At 43.6% G+C, this 13,369-nt stretch overlaps 1 protein-coding gene across 24 annotated transcripts in view; it reads right to left on the bottom strand.

Annotated features, from left to right (window-relative positions):
- The window catches only part of KIF1A (kinesin family member 1A), a 189,699-nt gene that overhangs the window by 40,739 nt on the left and 135,591 nt on the right, over window positions 1-13,369 (bottom strand). For 13 of the 24 annotated variants that reach the window (XM_038749685.1, XM_038749687.1, XM_038749686.1 and 10 more), the window contains 4 exons: window positions 12,516-12,582; window positions 12,300-12,384; window positions 11,172-11,277; window positions 7,792-7,818 (listed from right to left, as the gene is read on the bottom strand). In XM_038749685.1, the coding sequence (XP_038605613.1) occupies window positions 7,792-7,818; window positions 11,172-11,277; window positions 12,300-12,384; window positions 12,516-12,582 (285 nt within the window). The remainder of the gene's footprint in view (window positions 1-7,791; window positions 7,819-11,171; window positions 11,278-12,299; window positions 12,385-12,515; window positions 12,583-13,369) is intronic. The other 11 variants (XM_038749691.1, XM_038749688.1, XM_038749694.1 and 8 more) reach the window with 1 other exon arrangement.

Below are 13,369 nucleotides of genomic sequence, written 5' to 3'. Positions count from 1 at the left end.
CCACTTAACTTCTCTGTGCCTCAGTTACCTCATCTGTAAAATGGGGATTAAGACTGAGAGCCCCACGTGGGACAACCTGATCACCGTGTATACCCCCAGTGCTTAGAACAGTGCTTTGCACATAGTAAGTGCTTAACAAATACTATCATTATCATTACTCAATCCAGGGCTAAAAGGTGTTGGGGTATATCCATAACATTCATTTGATTTAATTCATTTATATTTATATCTTCATTTATTTATTTATTTATAATAATGTCTGTCTCTCCCTCTAGTCTGTAATCTTGTTGTAGGTAGGGAACCTAACTACCAACTCTGTTATACTGTATTCTCCCAAGCGCTTAGTTTAGTGCTCTGCACACAGTAAGCACTCAATAAATACCACTGATTGATTGATTGATGGATAGATTTTTTCCCAAACAGTAGTGGTATTTATTGAGCACTCATTAGGGGCATTGCACTGCTTTGAGGACTGGGAAAGGTCAACGGATCAATGAGGTACATGAGACACATTCCCTGCCCACAAGGAGTTTACACTGTAATGGGGGAGGCAGACATAGACATCTTTCCAAATAGAGTAACCAGAATAGTCAACTGTACAACTGATTATGCTTATATGCACAAGATCTGCTGAAGAAGGGAATAAATAATAATAATGGCATTTGTTAAGCACTTACTATGTGCCAAGCACTGTTCTAAGCCCTGGGGTATCATCATCATCAATCATCAATCGTATTTATTGAGCGCTTACTATGTGCAGAGCACTGTACTAAGCGCTTGGGAAGTACAAATTGGCAACATATAGAGACAGTCCCTACCCAACAGTGGGCTCACAGTCTAAAAGGGGGAGACAGAGAACAAAACCAAACATACTAACAAAATAAAATAAATAGGATAGATATGTACAAGTAAAATAAATAAATAAATAAATTGAGTAATAAATATGTACAACAATATATACAAGTAGATACAAGGCAATCAGGTTGTCGCACATGGGGCTCACAGTCTTAATCCCCATTTTACAGATGAGATAACTGAGGCGCAGAGAAGTTAAGTGGCTTGCCCAAGGTCACACAGCAGACAAATGGCCGAGTAGGGATTAGAACCCACGTCCTACGGCTCCCAAGCCCGTGCTCCTTCCACTGAGAGCCACGTTGCTTAGAAATGACTGTTGGGTTGACGTAATTTGAGTGCTGAGAGTTCATCAGGGCAGGTTTGTTGGAGGAGATTGGATTTTAGGATGGCCTTGAACTTGGGGAGAGCTGCGGTCTGGAGGATTAGGAGGAGAAAGAGCATCAGCTCAGGGAGAAAACTGTGAGGGGGATGCTAGATGTCAGGCCTCTGGATCAGGTCTGAGCCCCCACCCGCAGGTATCAGCACTGAAACCTAGTAAGCCTCTGGCATTGTCCCCCAACAATGGAAAGACACGTGACTTTAAATGGAGTAAAATACAAACCAAATTCCTAGCTTCCATTCCTAACAACTTTTATGAGAAGCTCGGCAAAGTGAGGGCTGAGAATAAGAGAATCCCAAATTGGGTAAAAATAATCACTGATACCACTGCATGCTAAAACGGGCTGGTTTTTGTAACGTTCACAAAGGTGATAGATCCAATGCAACCTGAATTACGAATCAAGCAGGACGCATGAGCAAATGCAAGCACCAGCAGCTCCGCAATCACCCTCTCCAAAATCAGAGTGAAAGGCTCATTTTTTATCAAAGTGAGTGGACGGCAGAGAGCTCTCCTTTAGCTACGCAAAAATTTAAGAGTTCTTCTAGAGCCATCAGTCTAAGAGTCCATTCTCTTATTCTTCAACCCCCAGTTGGTTTACAGGACTCAAGTTTTCTGCCAGTTTATGAAAGATGAGCAGCATCTCAACAATCCAGCTCTGGGAGCATTGGTAAATTCAGACAAGCGCACTCTCTGCTCTTTAACAAAAACTAAAGGCATCAGTTCAAAGGCTGGTGGAAGGCCTCATTCTAAACATCAACTAGAGAAGCAGCGTTGTCTAATGGTTAGAGCATGGGCCTGGCGTGGTGGGGGTGATCAGAGGACCTGGGTTTTAATCCCAGATTTACCAATTCCTTGCCGTGTGATTTGAGAAAGTCACTTAACTTCTCTGTACCTCAGTTTCCTCAACTGTAAATTGATTAAATAGCTATTCTCCCTTCAACTGAGACTGTAAGCCCCATTGAAACAGGGACTGTGCGCAACCTGATTAACTTGTATCTACCCCAGCAATTAGTGCTTAATACATAGTAAACACTTAGAAAATACCATAAAAATAATAACTTGGAGAACTCTTCCCTTTTCTTCAAAATTGAACGCCTGATTTTTGTGTCTGGCTCCTCCTCTTATCCTTGCTTTTCTATTCCAAAAACCCATTGGCTTCAAGATCAGATAATACCCTACAATGCTTGCCTGCATTAAACAGAAACTCTTACCATCAGCTCTCCCACCTCCTGTGTAACCTCACTCCTCTCCCACTACAACCCAACCAGGACACTTAACTCCTCTAATACCAATTTAAACATTATTTCAGTTTTATCTCTCCATCATTCCTTAGCTCACACCTTCCCTCCGACCTGGAACCCCCTCTCCCTACATTTCTGACAGGCCACCATTGTCCCCGTCTTTAAAGCCCTACTTAAATCACGTCTCCTCCAAGAGGCCTTCCCTGACTAACTTCTCATTTCCCCACCTATTTGTCCTCTTTTCTGTATTGCCCATGTCTTTGGATCTGTATCCCTTGAGCACTTTGATATTCATCCCACCTCCAACCCCACAACATTTAAGTACATATCCTTATTCTCCTCTCCTTCCCCTACCTATAATTTATTTTAATGTCTGCCTTCCCTGATAAATTATAAACTCCTAAAAAGCAGGAATCATGTCTACTAAGTTTATTGTACCGTAGTCCCTCTTGCACTTAGTACAGTGCTCTACAATAAATAAATACTGACTGACTGATGACCCTCTTTCATTTTAATAATAATAATGATGATGATGATGGTATTTGTTAAGTGCTTACTATGTGCAAAGCACTGTTCTAAGCGCTGGGGGGTTGCAAGGTGATCAGGTTATCCGACGTGGGGCTCACAGTCTTAATCCCCATTTTACAAATAATAATAATAAGAAGAATGGCTTTTTATTAAGCACTTACTATGTGCAAAGCACTGTTCTAAGTGCTGGGGAGGTTACAAGGTGATCAGGTTGTCCCACGGGAGGCTCACAGCCTTAATCCCCATTTTACAGATGAGGTAACTGAGGCACAGAGAAGTGACGTGCCCAGAGTCACACAGCTGACAGTTGGCAGAGCCGGGATGAGGGAACTGAGGCACAGAGAAGTGAAGTGACTTGCCCAAAGTCACACAGCTGACAATTGGCGGAGCCGGGATTTGAACCCATGACCTCCGACTCCAAAGCCGGTGCGCTTTCCACTGAGCCACGCTGCTTCTCTTTCCACAACTGAAATACCTGTGGTCAAATTTTCAAAAATTCAATTAATTAACAATCAAGTATTGACAAGATATTTCTCTGACAATGTCAAAAATTGAAGTTCATTCATGAATAATATTGATCACTAAAAAGTGGTATAGGTGACTGTGTGGCACTGCTTCAACATAAAGATTAAAGTGATTATGGTTAAATGTAGAGATCAGTAGTTAAATGGGCCAATTCTTGGCAACACTGACATCTACGGATTCCAATTCTGGGTTCACTGCTTGCCTGCTGTGGGATCTTGGGTGAGTCATTTCACTTCTCTGTGCCTCAGTTACCTCCTCTGTAAAATGGGGACTAAGACTGGGAGCCCTCTGTGGGACAGGGACTGTATCAAACCTGATTTGACTTAGTACAGTTCCTGGCAAGTGCTTATCAAATATTATTATCATCATTATTACCATTATTAATAATAATAAATTACTGGATGCATTGTAGTAGTTTGATTGTTAATGACTATAGAGGCTCTGAGAAAATAAGTATGCGGTGGGGCTTCAGTGATTTGGAGAAAGAGCCCGGGCTTTGGAGTCAGAGGTCATGGGTTCAAATCCCGGCTCCGCCACTTGTCGGCTGTGTGACTTTGGGCAAGCCACTTAACTTCTCTGTGCCTCAGTTCCCTCATCCGGGAAATGACTGTGAACCCCCCGTGGGACAACCTGATCACCTTGTAACCTCCCCAGCGCTTAGAACAGTGCTTTGTGCATAGTAAGCGCTTAATAAATACCATCATTTTAATTATTATTATTATTATATATTGTGAGCAGCTCTCTTAAATCAGATTCCACTGGTTTGGATCAACCCGGGGGTCTCATTCTTACAATATTTCAATGAACACTTCTGCTTGGACAAGAATATTTTTGGAAAAAGAATTCCTAGATTCCTGAACTCCTTTCCAGTATCTCAAAATATAATTTTATGTATTCATCTATTTGGGAAGCAGCACAGCCTACTGGAAGAAACAAAAACTAACAAAAAAACCCCCATGGGTCTGGGAATCACAAGATCTGAGTTCGAATCCCAGCTTCACCGCTTGCCTGCTGTGTGACCTTGGGAAAGCCACTTAACTTCTCTGTGCCTGTTTCCTTAATTGTAAAATGGGAATTTAATTCCTGTTCTCCCTCCTACTTAGACTGTGAGTCCCAAGAGGGACAGGGACTATGTCTGACTTAACCAATATGTATCTAACTAGACTTAGAACAGTGCTTGATGCATAAGTAAGCACTTAACAAATATAATCATAATCAATTATTAATAATAATGATAATACATTTTCAAAATCACATACCTCTAAGCATTTCTTATCGAGGGGAGTTATTTCCAAAGACACCAAGGTTGAGGCATAAGATTTTAAGTCAGCACCTTTATTTTAGGAAATTCACTAGGGAAGAATAGTAGGTTACTCCCTAGCACAGTACTAACAGCTCTGGAGTTGGAGATCCCAGGAAAATACCCTCGGGGCAGGGGGCTTATCTTAATGATTTGGCTAATATCCTAATCAGAAAATTAATCTAGGTTACCTTCTTGTCCTATATCATTACTTGAAGGAAAATTAAGCCATGAGATATTAACCCACCGGGCTTAAATCTACTCTAAAGCAGTTCTCTTCATTTTCTTCTCTGAATTCTTAAGGGAAATTATCAGGAATCCTTGCTGATCAGGTTGCAACTATCGATTCAAATTCTGACCTCAACAATGCTCGTGGGCTCAAAGACAATGGAAATTCCAACTTATTATTGAATCCAGAATACGGCTCATGGTTAATGGGAGTGCAAAAGAGTTAAACTGCATGGAGTCAAGTGTTTTAAGGAGCCCTTGTAGCTCAAACACAGTCCAAAGTCCCAAAACTTATCATCAGAAAAAGAAGGTGCCATTTCGATTTCAACAAGGTTATCAATGACACCTTTTCTATGAATGTGCAATAAAGATTCTGTTTATATCCTCCCATCACCTCTTCTTTCATTGAACATTCAACAGTAGAGCTTTATTGCTGTCACTTTGTACGAATTATTAAGCATATTGTACAGTTCAATGAATATAAGGAATATGTATGCGGTGAGAGAGCATCATTTTCTTCCACTTGTTACGATCAGTGAGGCAAAAGAAAAGGATTTTCTTTTCAGGACTGTTGTTCATTTTACAACAAATGTTGTTCATTTTTCTATTCTATTTATTTTATTTTGTTAGTATGTTTGGTTTTGTTCTCTGTCTCCCCCTTTTAGACTGTGAGCCCACTGTTGGGTAGGGACTGTCTCTATATGTTGCCAACTTGTACTTCCCAAGCGCTTAGTACAGTGCTCTGCACACAGTAAGCACTCAATAAATACAATTGATTGATTTATTGATTGATTGATTGATTGATTGATTTACAGGAAAATTAAAGGTTTAGAGGGATTGACTTTTCCACTGTTCCTCACGTCATCCCGCGATACTTCCTTTGATGGGAGCGCTTAGTACAGTGATCTGCACTCAGTAAGCACTCAATAAATACCATCGATGATGATGGGAGACAGCCTAATTTTAATGACTTGCTCTAGGGCCAGTTCATCTCAATAACATGGCATATTAGTGCAAAGCCATGCATTTCTAGAAAAATAAAGTGCGTCCCATGAAAAATCCTGAAGGTTGGAGGGAGAAGGCAAAGGATTATTCATTTTTTTTTAATTTCCTGAGTCAAATGCCTTCTTGGTTCAATGTGTCTGGAAGGATTTATTTAGCTCCCAACAACGACACACCAATTATACTACTGGGTAAAGAGAAAAAAAAGAATCAACAGGATACGATAAAGTCACATGATATCAATGTACATTTAATACCCTGAGCAGAGGCTTTTCAAACTTCTCCAGACCTGAACTCAAGATCTAGAAGAGTTTCCCTCAAGAATAAAAGCCATCTTCCTGGCTCTACTGAATTCACCAATGATGATTTTTGTTGATGAAAAAATCTCATTTGGGAATGAGCCATAGTCTCATTTCATTTTACAGCTATGACTTGGTAAGAGGACTACCACTTGCCCAGAGTGTTTGATTTGCATTAGAAACCCAGGGCAATCATCCCTTCTCCACCCAGCCCCAGGGACTCATAAACTGCAATTTGCTTGGGGACAGACAAGTTGTTATTACCAGTGTTTAGCTGTAGAATCTAGATTTCCTCAATTCTTGTATGGGGGTCTTTTTAATATTTCTGAGAAGCTATTTAATTTACAAAACGATTATAGGCAATGACAGACAAAATTAAAAAGATTAAAACGGGCCTGGCAACAAAATTCTTTACCACTTTTCTGAGGGAAGTCCATACCGCTACTACCTTGGCAAAGGGAAGATGGAGGTCTTTTTGTAGCATGTCACAGCAGCAAAATATTTCTGATCTCAAGCTCTAACTTGCCTCCCATTTTGTGGTTGATGTTTTGGTGTCCTAGATATATTGTCAATGCTCCATGTCCCCTGCTGACTGGCCAATAAAGTAACATTGAACTGATGAGCTTCCATTGAAGGAGATCCAATAAGATCTCCTGCTGATTGGCACTGTACAAACCACCGGAGCCTGACTGAATATTAGGGAAGATTTCAGTTTCCCTCCAGGTTTCGGAATGTCATCCACTAGCATCTAACTGTGAAGATGGCGAAAGCATTGACCCAAGCTACAAATCCTCTAACCAACAATATCCTCTCAGTTCCAACCTCAGCAACTATTCTTCAGGGGAAAAAAACAAGCTTTCAATAACTAGGAGCAAATACCCTGACTTTGCCCTAAATGTACGCATTTTCCAATCTCGCAGCTTGATTTATCCAGCTAGTTCTCAAGCCTCCTGCTCTGGCTATGTTCTTTCTCTTTCAACGTTTCCCAAATGTCGTTGCTTTCCCCACGATGAGTTCACCCCGAGCCCACTTTAGCCCAGCCCAAGCCAGCCTCTCATGCAGCCAATGATCAGGTGTGGGGGTCAGAATGAGGGCAGGGGAGAGGAGAAGGGAGTCGGCATGTCTTTGCAGAATGACAGGAAATTACAAGAGCAGCAAAACCGAAAAAGAAAAAAAAAAGAACCCAAAGGATGGATGATAACAGGAAAGTAGTATTTCAAAATCATAAACCCCAAAGCAAAAAGAAAAAGAAGCCGGAAGAATCGGAAGAGAAAAGGAAAGTAGGTCATGAAGGGTCCAAACGTTTGGAAATGAAAGGAAAGGGGCTCTTGTGGGGAGGGAGGAGAGTTTGGGTTGGGGTAGGGACGGAAGAAGAAGGCCTGAAGGAGAAAAGGAGGGTTGAAAACAAAACAAAACAAGGGAAACAAATAATACCTAGGCATATCCGAATCAAGAAACTGCCTGCAAAAACACAAAACAATCACATGGTTAGTGTGAGTTAAAAATGGACAGCAGCAGCGGCAGCAGCGGTTTCATAATGAAGCAATTGAGAAGCCTCCAGCCTCCACACAGCTGAGCCCTACCCTTGATCCCACACCAAACTGGAGAAGTACCAGCCAAGCTGCTGAATCATTTAGGTGGGAAGTCCTAGCCGAAAGAGACCCTCTGCGGTGGCTAGGCTGAGAGAGGGGTGGGAGCTAAGCAGCAGCATGCCGAATGGGGCGGATTTTTATCTTGGCTCTGAAGTTCTCCCTGGCACCTTCCATGTTTCACTCCCAAAGGCAAAGGAAGATAGTTCTCGGCCCACATATCCCCACTACCTCCCCTCGACCGCAATACATCTGAATTATTTTCCCAGAGCATGGAACAGGCTGTCCCTACTTAAGGAATTTCTGGGGTTCCAGTCCCAAAAGCATTCAATGCTCACTTTCAGGTGAGGAAGCTGAACTGTAAGGCCTATACATGGTGAAAGTTCATAACCTCTGGATTATCAAGTGATTTGGGGGTAGGAGGAGGCTGACACCATCAACCAAGGCACCACTTGATACCTTCTCAGTGCCAGTGGCAAAGCAATGGTAAAATTACTAGCAGGCTTGAGGAGTTTCCTGACTCTTGGTGGAAAACATCTGTGCTTTTTCCTCAGGCTTTCCTCAGGCAGGGAAGGAGAAACAGGGGTGAAGCCCAGTGCCTTCTATTCGTGATGTCAACTGAATGGCATATAGTGCAAGCAAAACTAAGGGTCAAAATGACTGACTACGGAACACCTTTAGATTGGGATCTCTTCCCTTAACAATTTCTCCTTTATCCTTCTTTAATAGGCCAGAAATCCCACCCCCACGAAATAAAAACACCCCCAACCTAAAACCCTCCAGGAGAAAGGTTTGTGGTTTGAGGAAATTATCAATTCATGGGTCCTCCTCCTCTTTTTTTTTTCTCCCCCAGTGGTGGTACCTGTCTTTCACCGTTCATAAGGAGGACACTAGGCTATCCAGATGGTTTCTTCTGCTTTCGAAGAACTTGAAGTATTTACTGCAGGACAAGTTTGGCTGACCACTTCAGAAGCAGAAGCCCTGGTGTCCTCCTCCTGCTGCTCCTGTTACCCAGACCCACTTGGGAAAGGCAGAGAGGTTTGTATTGGCCAGCTCAATTTATTTCCCTTGACCTTAAGCCAGAGGACAGAAAGTAGTCTCCTTCACAGCCACAATCTCTGCCCAGCTTTTTGGCCAGATCTACCACCTAATCACGCCCACAGTGGGGTTGGGGAGGGGTTTTCCTGAGCACTGCAGCCCAGATTTCAGCTGGAGAGCAAAGCAGGGGGGATTTAGCAATAAGCACTGCTGTAGCACAGGCCTAAGCAGACCCTCCAGCCCAGTTCTGTTCCCTTTAATTTTCCCCTCCATTAGCTTTCAACCTGTTGGTGGGTTACTGGTTCAACAGCGAAAGATGTCAAAAGCCAGTGAAAGAGCCGGAAGCCAGGCCCTGTGTGCTTCTCCTTGCTGCCCTCTGGTCGAATACAACCCCCCACCGAATTAACACCTATCCCTCAGACCCCCGTGCTCATCCTGATTTCAAGGGATTATGGCCAAAGGATTCTTCTTCAGATCCTTGTTTGACATTTCATTCTGCCTGTCTCACTGTAGCCGTTCTCTTTAAATGCTACCTTCGGCGGCCCTGATGTCTGTGTGACCATCCTAATAAGAACGAGACTTCCAGAGACGATCTGTCTCCTGAACTCATCTGTGCTTCTAGATATAGAAGTCAGGAAGCCTAAAATTCTCTTTAAAACAGCGTCTTCATTATGCTAGGAGATTCAAATACATGCAAAAAATTACTGAGAAGATCTAGAACTTCAGGATCTTCCCTATTTTGTGGCTGGGATTTTTCTGCTTCTTTTATGGACCTTATCCCTCCAGGGGGAAGGAAGGAGGGGCCACAGTTTTCCCTGCTCCTGCTGGAGGAATAAAAAGGAGGCTTCCTCAGGCTATGCTATAAACTTAGCAATGTTCCTATTTAGTGGGCTAAGAAGAAGTTTCTAATACTGCTGTACAATGAACCTGAAATCCGTCCAACTAGAACCAAATAGCTTTTGTTCATTTGGCTTAGCTATTGGTATAAGTACAAAGAGTAACGCCCCTGGCCCATTTCATTTCACTTTCCCCACAGGTCAGTAAAGATCTCAGGTGAGACCAAACGTTGAGACGAAAACAACCTTGGTGGCGATATCTTCAGGCTGAAATTAGACTACAGGTTATTCTGTTATTTTGACTATGGCTTTCCCTCTATAGATCCTCCTCTTCTGAATGCTGCCCCGCCTCTAAGTCTCATTAGCAAATTGTCTACTGAACTTTCTTTCCAATCCCTGGTCCTGACAGGGTCAGGTTAATTCTGTCACCTTACAACTTCTTGTAATTGTTGTTGGGGTTTTTTCCTGAGTTCCAGTTGTAGCTACTAGGAGTCTGCAGCTCTTTGCCAGCAAAATCCCTTTATAGCGAGAGAGCGGGCTCAAGGTTCATCACTAGTTGCCAGCACCGGGCCGGAAAAGCAGGATTTGAAATGACCCTAAAAGACAACTGAAGAGCCAGAATCCTGGGTCTGCCAATACTTCACTGGGATACTATTTTCACTGCACAGATTTGGTGGCCTTTCAAGGAAAGCTTTAGGGTGCAAAGGTCTGGGACATCGTTATTCTTGGAGACCGCCAGCGTCTGTCCCGCAGCCACTCCCAGACAGCCCTTTCAGCCTCTGGGGTTGAGCCTTTAAGAGCTGTAGAGGAATTACAGGCGTAAGGATGACGTGTCAGCACGAGGTTAGTGCTTATTTATTTTCAGCGCTTTACAGTGCCTGGCACATAGTAAGAGCTTAACAAATACCAAGATTATTAAGGTTGGATAAACACACCGCAAGACCAACTCATCTAAAATTCCTGCTAAAGTTCCTCCAGAACTGGAGAGCCACTTCTAATATGCCTTTGGTGGGAATGAGTGGATGAAGAAAGCCCTTGTTTAGATGTCCAGAATGAAAACTGATCCTACCCACTAAGGGTGCGTTAGGTCCTTGGAGAAATACTCTGGCAGGTAGGAAGAACCTTCTGTTAGACAAACCTGGTGCAAATTCAGCCTAGCACCAGTCTGAAGCAGCAGAAGTCAGCAGGAGTCATGGGAAGATGAAGGGGTCGGGGGGCGGGGAGGAGGAAGAGGCCAAGGAGAGTCTTAGGGAGCTCAATAATACATGCAGCTTGGAAGGACCATGATTCCTGTCTTAAGTGATCGGAAGAGGAGGAGAGAGAACAGCTGGGTGGAGTTGGGCGGACTCACCGATCCTCTTGAGAAGGGCGGATATAACCAGATGAAAGGATATTGAGAGACAAGATGTTAGGATCAATGAGCGACTCGTCTGTTTCTGGAGTGTTCCGGATCCTACCTGTAGAACACAGAATAAGTCCTGTCAGCTCAGAGGGGCCTTGCATTTTAAAACTTAAATTTAAATTTAATTTAAATTTAAAATTAATTTAAAACTCCCAACTGCCACAGCTCGGCAGCAAAAAGAACCCAGAAGCTAACAGCATATTTTTAAGAGAAAAAACAAATCAGTTGTGGCTAGTTGACCTGTATCTACCCCAGTGTTTGGTAAAGCAGTGTGGCTTAGTGGAAAGAGCATGGGCTTGAGAGTCAGAGGACGCGGGTTCTAACCCCAGCACTTGTCTGCTGTGTGACCTTGGGCAAGCCACTTAGCTTCTCTGGGCTTCAGTTAACCTCATCTGTAAAAGGGGGATTAAGACTGTAAGCCCCATGTGGGACAATCTGATTACCTTGTATCTACCCCAGTGCTTAGAACAGTGCTTGGCACATAGGAAGTGCTTAACAAATACCATAATAATTAATTAATAACACTTAGAACAGTGCTTCACACATAGTAAGTGCATAACAAATGCAATAATAACAATGATAATAGTAATAGTGGGAATTTAACCTCCCCTCCAAACTCCTTCATTATCGAAAGTTGTAAAAACTGAGTGTATGTAAGAAGAGTGAGATTCTTCCAAGAATTAAGAGATAAATAATTGAAGGGCAATCCTAGCTTCAACCCGTTGGCTGCTACTAATGGCAATAATGAGCATCTGTACAGGTACAAATCCTCTAGTTCCCTCCTTTCCTTAATCTTTCGAGTGAACTAAGCAAAGGGCCAGATATATACGCAGAGACGCTGTGGTTGTCTCAGTACCGCGGCCATCAAAACTTGGTCCTCATCGTTCTCCTTGCTTGCAGGGGCCTTCAATCTCCAGTGGGAAGACCTTAATGTAACGTTCGGGTTGGGTTAGCAAAGGAGGGAATCAATCAACAATCGACAGGTGAATGAACAAAGGAAAGAGAGAAGGGACTTTGGCCCCGGGAAGGTGGGAGTCAGTGGGACAGAAACTCATTTCGAGGAGGTTTCGGACTTACCCACGACCAGCTCTCGCACTTCTTTCCAGCGGATGTGGCTTCCCGTCTCGTGCACCAGGGTCACAGTGATTCTCCTCTGGATGCCCTGCCCCCAAGCACAGAGGGAGAGACCACGGTGAAACAAGCCCAGGGGAGATGCCATGACAGCAAGCTGGTCGGAGGGAATGAGCGGTGGGGAGCGGGAAATAGAAAGGTCACATGGGCACAGGCGCATACCTGATGCAGCAGGAAAGTTCCATGGCATGGCATCCCCCCTCGGTGGTCCACAACCGCTGGGATGTAACTGAAAGACAGAGTTGGTGAGACAGGTCTTGCCAGCTCATTCCGACTCAGAACCGAATCAATTTATGCCTAGTGATAATGATAATGGGATCAGTTTAGCACTTACTCTGTGAAAAGCACTGTGCTAAGTATTCAGGTGGCCGCAAGATAATCAGGATGAACACTGTCCCTTTCCCACATGGGACTCACAGTCTAAATAGGAGGGAGATCGGGTTTTTAATCCTCATTTTACAGATGGGGAAACTGAGGCACAGAGCGGTTAAGTGACTTGCCCAAGGTCACACAGCAGGCAAATAGCAGAGCTGGAGTTTTTCCCCAGGCCTCCTGACCCCCAGATCTGTGCTCTCTTCTCTTGGACGGCTGCTTCTCAAGTTTCTCATCGGCTTGCTAAGAAACAGAAAATTGAAATCTCTCAGGGGAGTCACCTGCAATGCAGAGAGTAGTTTGGAGGAAGAAGATGTTAGCTTCTGCTTAAACAGAAGGCAAAACAACTTGGCCTATAGAGAGGGCGCTCCTGTTTTTAAAGGAAGTGACGCGAAATCATCCAACAGAAGGCTCTCAGGGACGAGATCACAGTTTGGCTGTCCTCCAGTCTCTGAGGAAATTTACAGTTTTGTCTAGACCCTGTAACACAGCTTCGACTGTGGCCCGACTGTAGTCACTTTTTTCTTTTTTAGTGTCGCCCCGCTAAACTCAGCATTCATGGTGCCTACCAGAATGGGTAGCATGGAGGATCTGACTCTTAGAGGCAGGGAAGCAGCATGGCTCAGTGGAAAGAGCCCGAGCTT

The sequence above is a fragment of the Tachyglossus aculeatus genome, chromosome 7 (genome assembly GCF_015852505.1).
Source record: "Tachyglossus aculeatus isolate mTacAcu1 chromosome 7, mTacAcu1.pri, whole genome shotgun sequence".
In the NCBI taxonomy this organism is placed as follows: domain Eukaryota; kingdom Metazoa; phylum Chordata; class Mammalia; order Monotremata; family Tachyglossidae; genus Tachyglossus; species Tachyglossus aculeatus.
This window is presented reverse-complemented; position numbering and strand designations above follow the sequence as displayed.